This window comes from Gopherus evgoodei, chromosome 23 (assembly GCF_007399415.2).
Source record: "Gopherus evgoodei ecotype Sinaloan lineage chromosome 23, rGopEvg1_v1.p, whole genome shotgun sequence".
NCBI lineage: Eukaryota > Metazoa > Chordata > Testudines > Testudinidae > Gopherus > Gopherus evgoodei.
This window is the reverse complement of record NC_044344.1, coordinates 14,841,824-14,857,308: the sequence shown is the minus strand read 5'-3', so window position 1 is coordinate 14,857,308 and position 15,485 is coordinate 14,841,824. Positions and strand designations below refer to the sequence as shown.

General features: G+C 45.0%; 1 protein-coding gene across 2 annotated transcripts in view; it reads left to right on the top strand.

Moving 5' to 3' along the window:
- PLEKHM1 (pleckstrin homology and RUN domain containing M1) overlaps positions 1–15,485 on the top strand; it is a 57,054-nt gene that overhangs the window by 24,364 nt on the left and 17,205 nt on the right. For both annotated transcript variants that reach the window (XM_030540982.1, XM_030540981.1), the window contains exons 3-7: positions 2,387–2,634; positions 6,734–7,369; positions 9,602–10,049; positions 13,474–13,714; positions 14,293–15,207. In XM_030540982.1, coding sequence (XP_030396842.1) covers positions 2,387–2,634; positions 6,734–7,369; positions 9,602–10,049; positions 13,474–13,714; positions 14,293–15,207 — 2,488 coding nt within the window. The remainder of the gene's footprint in view (positions 1–2,386; positions 2,635–6,733; positions 7,370–9,601; positions 10,050–13,473; positions 13,715–14,292; positions 15,208–15,485) is intronic.

Below are 15,485 nucleotides of genomic sequence, written 5' to 3'. Positions count from 1 at the left end.
TTGCTCAACTGTACCGGCAACGTTTTTTGTTTTGTTTTGTTTTGCCAAAATGAACGGTCTCCGCTAGGAGGGGTTGCTGGCATTGCTATGTATAGTTGCCCTAGTCTAGGCTCTCAGTCTGCAAACATTGTTCCCAATGGCAGAGATTTGTGTCATGGAAAAAAAGTATCTGTGGAGTGTCTAAACTAGCACGCCCAAGAATGTTAGTTAACACCAGTGAATTGGCGATCGGTTAAGTTGAGCTATATCACAACCAAAACCTCTAGTGTAGTCAGGCACTCAGACTAAAAGGCACTTACAGTGCGGAGAAGATGTAAAGTGTTAAATCGGTGCCAAGGAACATTATTACGGAAATGTTAGTAGCTGGTGTATTTTTCTTTACACAACCTTTGGAATCTGTACATGTTTACACACCACATTTTAGCAAATTAGCTTCAATCATAAGGATTACAGTTTTGTGCTTAATTTAGTCCTAGAACAGAATTAGTCCTAAAACAGCAATTTTAAGCCTTATTTGGACCCCATGTATCTTCCTAAAATAAACCTTCCACCTGAAATTTGGTCTGAAATCATCACAGAATATCATGGTTGGAAGGGACCTCAGGAGATCATCTAGTCCAACCCCCTGCTCAAAGCAGGACCAATCTCCAATTAAATCATCCAACCAATTTTTGCCCCATATCCCTAAGTGGCCCCTTCAAAGGTTGAATTCACAACCCTGGGTTTAGCAGGCCAATGCTCAAACCACTGAGCTATCCCTCCTCCATCATGGACAGAGGGACCTAGACAAATCAGAGGATTTAGGCTAAAATAAATCTGATGAGAATCAACAAGGACAAGTGCAGAGTCCTGCATTTAGGGTGGAAGAATCCCATGCACTGCTACAGGCTGGGGATCGACTAGTTAAGCAGCAGTTCTGCAGAAAAGGACCGAGGGGTTACAGTGGGCGAGAAGCGGGATATGAATCAGCAGTGTACCCTTGTTGCCAAGAAGGCTAACGGCATAGTCTGCTGCATTAGTAGGAGCATTGCCAGCAGATCGCGGGAAGTGATTGTTCCCCTCTGTTTGGCACTGGTGAGGTGGATCTGGAGTACTGCGTTCAGTTTTGGGCCCCCCACTACAGAGAGGATATTGACAAATTGGAAAGAGTTCAGCGGAGGGTGTCGAAAATGATTAGGAGGCTGGGGCACATGATTATGAGGAGAGGCTAGGGAACTGGGCTTATTTAGTCTGCAAAAGAGAAGAGTGAGGGGGGATTTGACAACAGCCTTCAACTACCTGAAAGGGGGTTCCAAACAGGATGGAGCTCGGCTGTTCTCAGTAGTGGCAGATGACAGAACAAGGAGCAATTGTCTCAAGTTGCAGTGAGGGAGGTCTCAGGTGGATATTAGGAAAATCTTTTTCACTGGGAGGGTGGTGAAGCACTGGAATGGGTTTCCTAGGGAGGTGGTGGAATCTCCTTCCTTAGAGGTTTTTAAGACCCGTCTTCACAAAGCCCTGGCTGGGATGATTTAGTTCGGTGCTTCGAGCAGGCGTTGGACTAGATGACCTCCTGAGGTCTCTTCCAACCTAATCTTCTATGATTCTATGATAAGAATTTCTTTTGGAAGACAGTGCCAAAATATAGGATAAGGAGAGAGAAGGGGGCACATTCCAGTTTTTCTATGTAAGAATTGTATTTTAACATCCGTCTTAAAAACACATCTCGTCTTCAGTTTCTCAGCCTTTTATCTTCAGATAGGTGATCAATTTTGAGGCTAGAAATGTTTGCGAGCTCTGTTGGAGCCTTATCAAAGTTAGCTGAAGCTCCCGTGGGGAAGTTAAGCTTTAAATATAAACCTGATTAAGGCCTTTGGGCTCAGTTGTGGTCTATGTGATGATGATTTACCCCAATGTAAATCCGTTAGTCTCACTGAAGTTGCTCCTTATTTACACAGTGTAAGAAAGAAGAAAATCGAACATTTGCTGTGCAGAATTCTTATGGTATCACTGTAATGCTGCTTAAAAGCTCTGAGGGGAATAGCACGCACCACAACCCACCTTCCAAAACACAGCTGCTAGGTCACGTTCTTGGGTGACTATCTGATGTGTCTCTTTAACTGTTTAACACAGCCAAACCTTGTTAATACCACACACAACATGATGAACTAGGCTTGATTTCTGATAGCGGAACAAGTTCCAGTTGATCAACTGTTGTGGTTGATTCTTCTGTGCGAGTCCAGTAGTTATTTCACATCCTGTTTTTAAGCATTGACCTGTTTGTGCAGTGTTTCTCATACTCACTCCTGTTATCCTCTGTTTATCCAAACAAGTGTCTACACTAAAAAGTTAGGTTGCTTGAAGCGAGCTGTTCTTATAACACAAATCCACGTGCTTTATCCTATAGTTGATCAAGAAGCAGTTGGTGAGTTCCATCAAGGGACTGCAGAAACAGTATGTAACCTCCGATGCTGTTGTAACCAGTGACACTGAAGATGCTAATGCCCTGTGCTGTGCACTAGAGGCTGTGTTTGTGCATGGACTGAAGGCGAAGTACATAAAAACAGAGGCTGGAGTAAAAGGGAAAAAACCATGTGGCCGTGCACCTCTTCCCCAGCCCGTCTTCTGGGGCTTGCTGAAAACCATCACGCACAGGTAAGGAGCTTCCATCTGGCTGTCACTTACAGCCTGTTGCATTCCTTGGTACATTTACGTATGTTAAAAGCCACGCAGTTCATGGAGCAGTCAATAGTCACATGGCTAACTCAAAAGGACTCTCTGCCCCTCATCCCACCCTCTCTCAGAATACTTCGCCCTCTCTGCCACAAGCTTGAGGGAACACAGACCATGGAAGGGGCCTGGAAGATCAGCAGATTTGGGCTGTGTGGGACCAATGGGGGAAGCAAGTGCCAGAGGAAAGGGACCCCTTGGGACAATACCCTCTCCTCAACTCTCAGATCTTAATCACAGAGCGCATTGCAGTTGTTGGGATGGGTCATAGGAAAGGAAGGGACCCCTAAGGGTACATCTACACTGTGATAAAAAACATGAGACTCAAAACCCAGGTCAGTTGACTTGGGCTGCAGGGCTAAAAACTGCAGTGTAGACATGTGGGCAGGAGCCCTGGCTCTGAGAAACTCACCCACGCGGGGTCTCAAAGCCCCAGCTGCAGCCTAAGCCCGAACTTCTACACTACAATTTAATAGCCCTGAAATCTGAGCCCAGCGAACCCAAGTCAGCTGGCCTGGGCCAGCCGTATATATGCTTGAGAGTCTTATATCTCAGTGTAGACATCCCCTCAGGCTCAGTCTGCAATAAAAACAGTTCTGAGTTAGGGGAAATGCCCAAGGCTTTAGCCCACTTTGCTCCATGGTTAAGATCAGGGCTGTCCTCACTCAGGAGTGCCATGGTCAAGGGGGTGCCATGCAGCAGCACAGAGGAGCGTGCTGCTGGTGTAGAGTCAGAAACTGCTCCTGGCTGGCAGGGGAGCACTGCGTGGGGGTGGGGGTGTTCCAGATTCTCCCTGCTTCCTACAAGCAGAGGAACTTGGGGTGGGGGGTGTGTGGCAATGAGTGGTGCATCCAGGCACTCCCTGCCAAGCGCTCCATGCATCCAGGTCACTTTCCCCAGCTGGGCCCTGCTCTCCTGTCCTCCCCTTACGCAGTCCAGGTGAGGAAAGTGACCTGGATGCAGTGAGCCCTGACACCGCTCCTCACTCCCCCGCTCACAGCCCCTTAGGGGTGCACGGACGAGCAGTGTTTGGGATGGGGGAGTTACAGCAATGCCAGCTGCTCTGTGCATCCAGGTCAGTCTCCCCACATGGGCTCAGGATAGGGGTGCAGGGGCAAAGGGGGCACCCATGGGGACCAGGGTCAGTGGGGGGCACCACACCCATGTGGGCCAGACCACCAAGATACAAGTTCGCCTAAGGTGCCATTCTCCCTCGGGCCAGCCCTGGTTAAGGTTTTGTCTACAGTACTACAAGCAGGAACTGTGTTGTAACCGGGTCAAGGGACATCCTATGGTAAGCAGGCTCCTTGACTCCATTGTTGTTGTAGAGTAGATGGGCCAGCAGATAACCAGAAACCAGCACATTTATTGGGACTTTATAGATCAGAATCAGTATCTCAAATTGCAGCCAAATGAGGATCCACTGTCCTCTGTTGCTCTATTCAAGAAGCACCGCCAAATAAGGAGAGCACCATGGTGTGCTACCTGTAGTTTCCGAGCGTGTGTGGGAAGCATATAAGACAGCCCACTGAGAAAGTTGGCCATTGTATTTCTAGGGAGTTTATTGCAATGTAGTGAACCTTGTAATTAAGGTTATAAAATTGTTGTGGCCTGGGCAGGGACTCAGGAGGCCTGGATTCCATTCCCTGCTTGGTGACCTTGGTCAGGTCGCATCACCCTTTCTGTGCCTCAGTTTTCCCATCTGTAAAATGGGTATAATGGTACTGATTTTTCTCCCCCCCCAAAGCACTTTGAGAGCTCCTTATGAAGAGCACTAGATAAGAGCTAGCTGTTCTTATTTGCTATTTTTGTATGCTAATGAGTTTTTGAAACATTTACCTTCTGGACAGAATCTTTCAATCCTGTGTCTTAGCCCAAAAGCATATGTTTTTGGAAAGTTTCATCCAGATTCCCTTAGCTGCTTATGAGTTATGAAAGAGTCAAAGACATCCACTTTTCACACACACTCTAGGAGACATTTTTATGCCTTTGAACATTTCCAGCTTTGTTTTTAAAAATGAACAAAAAGACCCACACTCTTGCCGTGACTTTTACCACCAACTGAAATGTGAGCTGAGACCACGGACTAGTGTCATCATTACATTTTGGGGAAAAATATTTGAAATCTGTTGGTTTTGATTAACCAGTGAGGGGAATAAAGAAGCTCTGCCACTTTGTGGCTCCCCTGCATCTTTCCCTGCCTAGAGAAGGTACTGGGCTGCTGGTGGAACAATGTGCATGAAGGAACTTGTCATTGAAATACAGCCTCCCTCCTTGTACCTAGTTCAAGAAATGCCTTCACCTTTGGAAAAGAACCAGCTGGTTTGGCTGCATTTCACAGTATTCTGCGCATTTTACTTTTTAATTGCTTTCAGATAATTGAGTTTGTGTTGCCATTGTGACTATCCAGTTGGGATAGCAGAAAATGGTCTCCAGAGAAAAGAGCAGCAAAGATGGGAGCTCCTCCCCCATTCTTGGAGGGAAGAGGCAGTGCTTCATGAGAGATGGAGGCCAGTCAAGGATCCCGTCCCATAGAGCAGGAGTTCTCAAACTTCCTCTTTGAGGCTCTCCCCCTCAACGCGCTATTAAAAACTCCATGGCCCACCTGTCCCACAGCAGCTGTTTTTCTGCATATAAAAACCAGGGCTAGTGTTGGGGGAAGCAGTTGCCTGGGGTCCCACATCATAGAGGGCCCTGCAAAACTAAGCTGATCAGGCGGGTGGTAGGACTTCGGGACCCAGGTGCAGTCCCGCGTGGCAGATCTTTGGCTATCTGCCTGGGCCGAAGCGAGTCTAATGCCAGCCGTGCTTGGTGGACCCCCTGAAATCTGCTTGTGGCCGCCCGGGGGCCCCCGGACCCAGGGCCATCCTTAGGCATACGCAGCATACACGGTTTCATAGGGCACCCGAAAATTTGAGGCATCCCTTGGTCTTAGTGTCCACCCACCTGCCTCCTCCTATCCCTGTTCTGACCCTTCCTGCAAGCACCCACCACAGCTGGCTGCTGCAGCCTGGTGAATCTCCTCAGGAGGGGATCTAGTGCTTAAAAGTGAAATAGCCTTCCAGCCTGCCAGACATATTAGCACAACATTGAAACTGTTAAAGAGCCAGTCAAGTGGTAATGAAGTCATTTAACTGGTATTTAACCCTAGGTATATACTGTCAGTTTCTGAATTTACCGACAAAAACAGTTGTGAATTACTGTAGTGAAAACATTATCTAAAGTTTACTCACAACATGTTAATCTACAGGACCTTAGTTTAAAATTTGCTTTAAAAGTATGTTGTTAGTGTGTTGCTGAGATGATAAAAGCACATCTCTAAAAAATCCTTGCATAGATTTTTGGAAGCACAATCTGAGTATTCATCTTTAGCCTTAAATGCTTGGATCTTCAGACATACCGTTTTTTAAATAAATCCTTCAAAAGACCCCCCGATCTAAAATACACATGCGAGCCTCGGCTGCCATCAGGCATGGGGCACCAGTTTAATATTGCTATACAGGCCCCCATAAATCCTAAGGATGGCCCTACCCAGACCCCTGGTTTAGAACCACTGCCATAGAGGTACTGTGGCAGCATTTCCAAATCAAAATAGTTTTGTTTTCAAGAGTTTGGGGTTTTGATGCAAATCAGTATTTCCCACAGAAAACAGATGCTTTTTGCGCAAAACCAGAAATCATCCAACCCCTGTTTTCCGTAGAAAGACAGTTTTGACTGAAAACTTCCAAGAAGCCCTATTTTTTTCATTTTAGAAAGAGACATGAGATGCAGTCGGTGGCTAGGAATGTGATGTCTCACTGCACAGGTCAAAGTACAGAATACTGGGAAATGCAAGAGTTAAGGTTCCCTTCTGTGCATGCCTATCTCAGCTTCTGGCCCATCCTGGGGCTGCCTCCCTCCTCCCTGGTGTGCTGCATCTCTTGACCCTCCCTCTGGCAGTCTCGTGAAGTGCATCTCCACCGTCTGTACATTGCAATGCTCTCACAAGGCAGTTATTAACATGTTCTGTTCTTTCCTTCCCTAGAAACATCATTTTAGAGCTGGAACAGTTAAGTTTTATCAGCACTGACGTGGGGCGCTGCCGTGCCTGGTTAAGGCTTGCCTTGAACGATGGCCTCATGGAGTGTTATTTGAAGTTACTGCTACAGGAGAAGTCCAGGCTGCCTGAGTATTATCAGACATCAGCCCTGCTGCTGGATGCAGAGGAATGTGAATTTCTGCTTAGCTTCTTGCAGGGATTAACTTCCCTGACCTTCGAACTGTCCTATAAATCAGCAGTTTTAAATGAATGGACTGTAACTCCCTTGTCCCTGTCTGGTCTGTGTCCTGTTTCGGAGCTTCTGGAGCATCTAACATCCTCTAGTTCTGAATCCCGGAGAAAGGAGTCCCTGGGTTTGGTCTCACGTTCTTCGGGGTCTGATGATATTGAAGTTCAGCGCAGCATATTGCCCCTCAGTAAAAATGAGGACCAAAGTAAACTTACGTGCTCCACACTAAGCCTTAACACTACAAGTTCATCCCAGCTGTCCTCCAGCCTGGGCTCTGATGGCATCCCGCAGGCCAACTGCACTACAAGTCCTGATAGGTGTGAGGAACCCCTGTTGTGTGACTCTGATTTAGGGGCAGCAAACGCAGAGGATTTAGACAGATCTCTCCAAGCGTAAGTATCTGAGAATGCTTTTTGCTGAGGGTTTCTTAACCCTCCTCTTTACCCCGCGTTTCATCCTCTCTCTCAAACGCAGAAAACCTACCATTCTCCCCTTCACATGCCTTCCCCAAACCACTATCATTTCCCTCATGGGGTGTGGAAAGGCAAAAGGAAAGCATGTTACAAGGCTTGGCTGAAGTCTTCCTGCCAAGTAAAGTGACTGCAGCCCAGAGCAACTGAAATCTATGGAAGGTAGGTGCCTAAATACCTTTGAGGATGTAAGCCTGCCTGGTGATTGACTCCTGGCTGGTACCCTTGTCTCCTCCTGTAGGAGTCCAGAGATATAATGTCTCCCAAACGTTCAAGCAGCTATTTTGAGGCTTTATGAGGAAAACAGATTTCTAATTTCTCCAGTAACTTAAAGGAGCTGCAGTGTTTGCAGCCTGTAAACAGTTTGTTGTTTGAATCCTTCTTTTGATTTAGCTATGTAGAACCCCTTGCATGTCAGGACAGAGACGAAACCAGAAACAGCTGGACCGCAAATGTTTTCACTGTCACCATACAAATTAAAAGGGCGTTGTCTCACCTAGAACTAAACAGTCTGTTTTTGTCTTGGCAAACACGCTCTTGTTGAGTTTGGTTTTAAAATGGGGCTGTGGTCAGAAAAGTCACTCTGTGACTATTGTCTTGTCAGCTATGTTTAGATTACTGACGAAAGGCAACAGCCCTGCAGAGCCAGCATGACTACAGCAGACCAGCGTTTGATTCGATTCTGCCTCATGTGATTGCCCTGATTAACAACGTTGTCACCCGGTTTTAGATTCCAAAAAAACCTTTCATTTCTTGAGATTATGAGAACCCATTTTGATTTCATTAGGTTAATGATGGAAAGATTTTTGGTTTGAGGTTATGCTGAGATCAGAATTGAGAGCAAAGGAGCATGAAACAGTCTCTTGACTGACCAGAGCATTGCTGCTAATTGCTTTTTACAGCTCTGAATACTTATTTTTTTTGGAAATTTGACACACAAACCATAGCTAGGCACGTGCTTCATGATCAAAGCAGTCATGCAAAATTGTAGTATGTAATCCTAATACATGTGCAGAGCTCTCTTCTGGGTAGGGTGACCAGATGTCCCATTTTTATAGGGACAGTCCCGTTCTTTGGGACTTTTTCTTATATAGGTGCCTATTACTCCCCACCCCCGTCCCATTTTTTCACAGTTGCTATCTGGGGGACTGACAATAAATAGCAGTTAAAAGTACTGACTCAGGAGTGGTTTAAAAGCAAACTCCCAAGTATATTCAGGATATAAATAGTTTGAAGGAAGCAGCCCAACTCTCTCGCTGAGCTGGCTTTGAACACTATGGTATAGAAAGCAAATTATTTTTACCTGAACATTTATTTTTCTTCTAAATTGGTGACTACCATGAGTGAATGAGGAGCTCTCACATTTTGACTTGGAGAGGCCATTCCATGACTGTGCAGAAAACCCCTTTTTCCAGTCTTCAGGCTTGACTCAGAAGCTGTACATCATGCCTCATCTCCAGTATATTCTAACATGGATGTGCAGGGCTAACACACAGCAGTTTATCATAATTGGCAACCATAGACAAGCAAGATGCTGTGATGTCACAGGGTTTGGATACACAGTACCTTCTAAAGAGGAAAATCAAGTAATGTTAGGGAAAGTGTAGTTTGACTGGTGCAATGGCAGCATTTCTGCTGCTGCTTGGGACTCCAGGCTTCTGAGGCCATGGAGGGCGAACAGCCTGAAGAATTGATGTTGTGGCTCCAGGACTTCATCTATCCCAGCAGTTTGGTAGCTGGTATCTATCTCCAGCTTTGTAATTTGGTAGCTCTGCTTCACCCTTCCAGGAGCTCTGGTCATCCGTCACTGGCAACTTTTAAATCAGGATAGGTTGCTTGTCTAAAATAAATGCTCTAGTTCAAACAGAAAGTAAAGGAAGTCCTGGGGCCTGTGCTGAGCAGGAGATCCGAGTTGATGATCACGATGGTCCCTTCTGGCCTTAGAGTCTATGAATCAAGTATAGTGGATTTATTAGAACCTAGACAATGGCCTGGGGTAGATCATTTCAAGCTGTACAGTACTTCAGAGGCTAAAACCCTGAGGGGACTTATTTTTGTAATCACATGACCTCTGGGAACCAATGATGTCTTGTAGCAGATTTTGTTCAGTCTATTCACTTTTTTTTTTTTAATTTGCCTAAACTTTGTTTTAAGGGTATTGTCTGAATTCAGCAAAGTACAGCAAGTCTCTGAACCTACAGAAGAACCGCTCCTTCCTAATCTATTGGTGCCTGCCCCATTGCAGCCCGCACTTCCTCCTGCTGTCTCCAGAGCCTCTCACCTGCATTTAAATGTAACAGCGGAGAGCACTCTTTGTTCTGCACCGCTTCCTGGCACAGATAACCCACAGTCCATCTGTGTGGACGATCTAGCTAAAGCCAGCAAGATATCAGATCCGCCTTCACATGTTACAGGAATCCAGTTGTTGTCTCAGCCAATCATAACACACAGTGGTGCAGCAGACAAAGATTCATCCCAACAGCTTTACATTATTAACCCAGAAGATAAAGATGGAACCAGTAAGATAAATGGTCATAAGGAAAGCCAAGAGGATCTCAGCCCAGTGACAGAATTCTTTCTTTCACCAGCAACAGCTTGTCCAGTAGGTGTTACAATTATTTTTCCATGTTCTTCGCAGCTAATCAAGTGGGGGAAGTGGTTAGGAAGCGTAAAAAGAATGTTATGTAGAAGGCAATGGGGACTTCCAGGTTGCTGTTCGTTTTAAGTTAAGCCCCATATACAGTGGGGTTTGGTCTCCTTGTCACTCTGATACTAATCAAGAATACTGCTATATGTGGTACATATGCACAGGTTTACTACAGAGTTGCATTGAAAAATGTTCCTTGCTCCATACGTACATTGCTGTAGCTGAAAGTCACGCTACTGCACTAGGCTTTGGAGAAATCAGTACTAATTAAATTACCTGGCAAATGCATCACCAAAAGCTGTCAGAGCTAGGCAGTCAGATAAGAGTCCTGCACACATTAAACACCTACGTGAAAGGGTGGCTGGATTTTCCAATGGGCTCCTCACACAGTAGCTTCCATTGGTCTTGGTGAAGGGGGATGGACTTCCCTATTGTTCTCAATGGAAGCTGCTGAGCCCTGCTGAAAATCTGGCCCTAGATTCTTTGCAATTTGAAAGAACAGTCTGAGAACTAGCATTCCACAATGGTAAGTGACAAGAGAGTTTCTCTTGATTTGTGGTCCTAAGGGGGAAAGCCAAGCAACGACTGGCCACAGAAATAAAGCTCTGCTTGCCAATGGAAGAGTTCTACTAGGTGTTGCTACATGCAACGTCAGACATCTGGTCACAGAGGCCAGTGCAGGATCATTCTCTCCAAGGCTCAGTCTAGTTTAAATGTCTCGAGTGAAGTGGTCCCACTACTTCTGTTGGCTGACTGGAATAATGAGCTAGATTTCACTGCTCGGATATGTTTCCTGATATTCAGGCAAATTGTGCTTTGCTTAATTCCATCTCATGACTCATCATTATATCCTAATGCTATTACCATATATCCTTAAACCATCCTAAACAATTTCTCTTGAGGATATCTACTCCTTTAAAATGCTCAGTGACCATATTACCTATTTTGCCACTTGGTTGTAGTTTGGTTGATCTATTCGTAACCTCTGGATATCAGCAGGAAATTCCATCGTGCTTAAATACCTTTTATTGTCTTGCATGAGTCATTCCTGATTCTAGAATAAACATAATCTTCCTGTTCATTGTGTATCTTAGGGCTGGCTGCCGTGTGTTTGGGGATTGTCCCTTTACCAAACAGAAGGGACAGTGGTTTTTCCCAAAAAATAAGTGAATAAGATTTAGCTCATGGTCAAATCATAAAGAGTTCTTGAAAATTAGATGGAACAAATTAGCACTGATCATTATATTAGAGCAGCTGTTAAATTGTGACTAAGGAATTGGTGGAAGATATCACCCAGTTGAACAACTCAGAGCTAATCATTATTTCTTATCATGAATTGAAGAGTCTGTCTATGAAATGGAGAAGTGTCTAATCCAAGGGAATAGGCTTAAACTAGTCTGGAGCAGATGTCTGGGGTTATTGTTCTAGGGTGCCTATAGCTGCTTGCAGAACTCCGAGAGAGGTCGGTGCCACTCCACAATACTGATAGAAATTTGCTTCAGGATGGGTTCAAAGTTAATGAGAAAACAACATATATATTCCCCCCTCCTCCCCCCCCAAATATAGTCGTCTTAGTTCATATAAAGATTCAGAAGATCAGACTAGCAGTGCATGCTCTTTCGTTCCCTTTTTGGCTGAGTCCTTTTCCTTCTCATGCACTTTTAACAGTAGCAAAAGTCCTCTTTGCCAGATGCATTAAAATAGGAGGTGCTGGAACAAACTGGTCAATTAAAGAGCAGCACATTACTAGGACCAGATAGTAGAGCCCTGAGTTCTGAAGGAACTTGAGAGCAGAGCTGCTGACCAGAATGTGCATCTCAAATTTACCTGTGATACTGGAAGGTAGCAAATATGCTACCTTCCTCTTTAAAAAAACATGCTAACAGTGATCCTGGGCGTTACAGTGATTAAAAATAGAATTTTCAAATGCCTAGATTAACATGAGAGGACAAGTACAAACAAACATGGCTTCTATTAATGGAAATTGTTCATCTCTAATCCACTACAGTTTGAGGGCATCCACAAAACAGAAGATAAAGGAGAGCTGGACAAATTCAGACTGGAAATAAGCTGTAAATGTTGAACAGGGTGGGTTCATCATTGGAAGAATTTACCAAAGGTTGTGGTGGATTCTCCCTCACTGGGAATTTTTACATCAAGATTGCATGTAGGAATTATTTTTTCACACAACACGCAGTCAACTTGTGGAACTCCTTGTCAGAGGCTATTGTGAAGGCCAAGACTATAACAGAGTTCAAAGAAGAACTAGATAAGTTTATGGAGAACAGGTCCATCAATGGCTATTAGCCAGGATGGGCAGGGAGAGTGTCCCTAGCCTCTCTTTGCCAGGAGCTAGGCATGGGTGACAGGGGATGGATCACTTGATGATTCCCTGGTCTGTTCATTCCCTCTGGGGCAGCTGGCACTGGCTGCTGTCGGAAGACAGGATACTGGGCTAGATGGACTATTGGTCTGACTCAGTGGGGCCATTCTTCTGTCCTTATTTCTATTTTGAAAGAGCTGGTCTAGTTTAAACAGGAATTATGTTGGGGAATTCTACAGCCTGTGTTATACAGGAGGTCAGATTAGAGGATCAAGTGGTCCCTTTTGGCGTTGGAATCTAGGGATCTAGGTAATTTTTTTGGGCTTCAAAAAGCCACTTGGGCTGCATGAGTTTAACTGAGAGCAGTTCTTGATCTTGCAGTTGTAGTTAACTAGAAGTGTTTTACATCATTAAGGTAAAGTACAAGAGCAGAAACGTAGCTCAGCTGAGGAGCAAGTATGTAGAAGCAGCTCAGCCTGGATGCAAACATAATGCAAGCGCCTGTTGTAAGAGCTCTGCAGCGCAGCATTAAGGGAATGGGGTCGGGGGAAAAGGTTGCCTAGTGTTGCACATTTAGAAGCAGCAATGGCCAGATGTAGGTGGTGTCTCATGAAGTGTTTTGTGATGGTGGAAATGGCAGCTACAAAATAGGTCTCTTTGGTGGATCCCCTGAGGTGATTAGGAGGATGCTGAAAACTCCCCACCCTGACCTCCTGGTGAAGAATCTTGTTCAGTTAACTACATTGACCAAGGAGAGAGAACTTGTCATGGCCATGCACTAGGGTAGGACTGACTAACTGACCAGTCATTAGATACAGAGAGCTGCTAGTGCAGCTTACAAACATTTGTAACTCATTAAAAGGTAAATATAAATTATTCTTGATTTTGTAGGCAGTTAAACCCTGACCCTTTATGTATTTATGTACCTGCTTCGTTTTATACATGTGAGCAGTCCCACTGCAGTTAATGGTTCCACTCGTGTGTCAAGTTAAGTGTGGATATGTTTACAGGATTCTGGCCTAAGTTCAGTAATATTTCAGTTCTTTTTTTAAATAGAAAAGAAGGAACTGGATATCAGAAGATGATTTCTACAGGCCTTCTCCAGAAGGGAGCAGTAAAGACCTAACTGATTCTTATGGGTCCTCTCTTGAGGGGGCCAGAGAAGGCCAGTCCACAGAACTGATCAGTGCACTTGATTTGGAGGGACCCTGCTTATCCTCTTCAAAGACTGGGAAGCCCAAGCCATCCCCTGACCAGGAACAAAAGGGCTTCCATGTTGTTCATCGCAGGCAGATCGGTATGTGCATTCCAACCAAGAATGGTCCAGTTGGGAAATGGTACCTATATACTGGAGAGAGTTGGAAGTCAGTTTGTTCTTCCTAGAAACTACCTGGCAAACCCTCATTGTGAGAGAAGTGGTTTACACCACATTATTCTGATCAGACCAGTTCTGAGCAGGTTTAGATGACACTGTTAATAACAACAGGGCCAGTAGTGGCCGCCATGTTTGGGCTCCCAGTGTTGCTGAGCCCACATTAGCAGTGACTGGAAATACTTAGAAAATTTCTCTAGTGTAGACAAGCCCTAAGGATGCCATTCTCCCCCATGGCTCACATGTGTAGTCACTGGTGCCAGTGCAAAGTGCAGGCAGCTACAATTCTCATTGAGGAGTTTTTACACACTCGTTTTGCACTGGTGTCAATGCAAGGTGCACAGCAATGGAAAATCAGGCCATTATCTAACAGATTCAGCTGTGTCTATTGAATATTTTTAATGCTGTTTATTTGCATGCTAGTGTGAATTGTTTATTGGCTTTTCTCTGCTTTGTCTATCATATTCTTCCCGGTTTCATGGAAATGCCTTGTCTTCCCAAAGGTCTTTCCAATCCGTTCCGAGGCCTCCTGAAGCTGGGCAGTCTGGAGAGGAGGGGAGCAATGGGCCTCTGGAAAGAGTTCTTCTGTGAGTTATCCCCACTGGAGTTCCGCCTCTTCCTGGACCACGAAGAGCGGATTTACAGTGAGAATTACTCTCTGCTGCGATGCGAGTCGCTGGGGCTGGTTCACAGTGATGGCCGGTTTGAGCTGGTGTTTTCTGGTAAGAAACTGTGCTTACGAGCTCCTTCCCGAGATGAAGCTGAGGACTGGCTAGACAGGATACATGAGGCTCTACACAAGTGTCGGCCTCAGCAGGAGGAGGAATGGGAGACACTTGACTGTCCAGAAGACGACCTTGAAGAACACACAGTTGGAGTGTTGCTCAGTGACTCAGCTGCTTTGCTTCATTACAACAACACAGCTGGAAATGCCTATGATTGGACGTCTTCTCTTGCACCAGAATTAGATGCCATTAAAGAATCGGTTCTTTATATGGATGTAGATAAAGCTTGGGCTCCTTTTATTTTTTCCTTGTCGTTAGAAGCTTTAAAATGCTTTAAAGTAAAAAACCATGAAAAAATATTAAGCAATAGCTATGGAATAGAGACAATCCAAGACATTCTTCCCGACACAAGTCTTGGTGGGCCTGCGTTTTTCAAGGTGATAACCTCTAAAGCCATCTTGAAGCTGCAAGCTGAGAGTGCTGATGCCGCCGCAGCATGGAGGGGGCTTGTTCGCAGAGTATTAACCTCATATCTCGAAATTGCAGAGGAAGCGCTGACACTTGGTGGCAATTTGGATGGGAATTCTCAGGCAATCTTGAAAAACACTGTAAAGGAAAATGGTTTTTTCTTACAATATCTGGTGGCCATCCCCATGGAGAAAGGACTGGACTCCCAGAGTTTCATATGTGCAGGTAGGTACATGTTGGCTTTGATTTGCTCACTCACTTCAGCCTCTGCTGGAGAGGCCAGGACTGTTAATGGGGCATCACAACTGAAAGTCATGGCTATGACCTGTGGGATAAACTTGGGCAAATCTTGAGGAATAAGTGCATGTTCTAAAGGATCAATGTTCCAGTGACAAATAATTTAACAGCTTTATATTACAGGTGTGACAATCATCTTAGGTAAAACATTCATTTAACCACAAACAAATACCTCCTAATATACGAGGTCATTTTGATTTAATAGG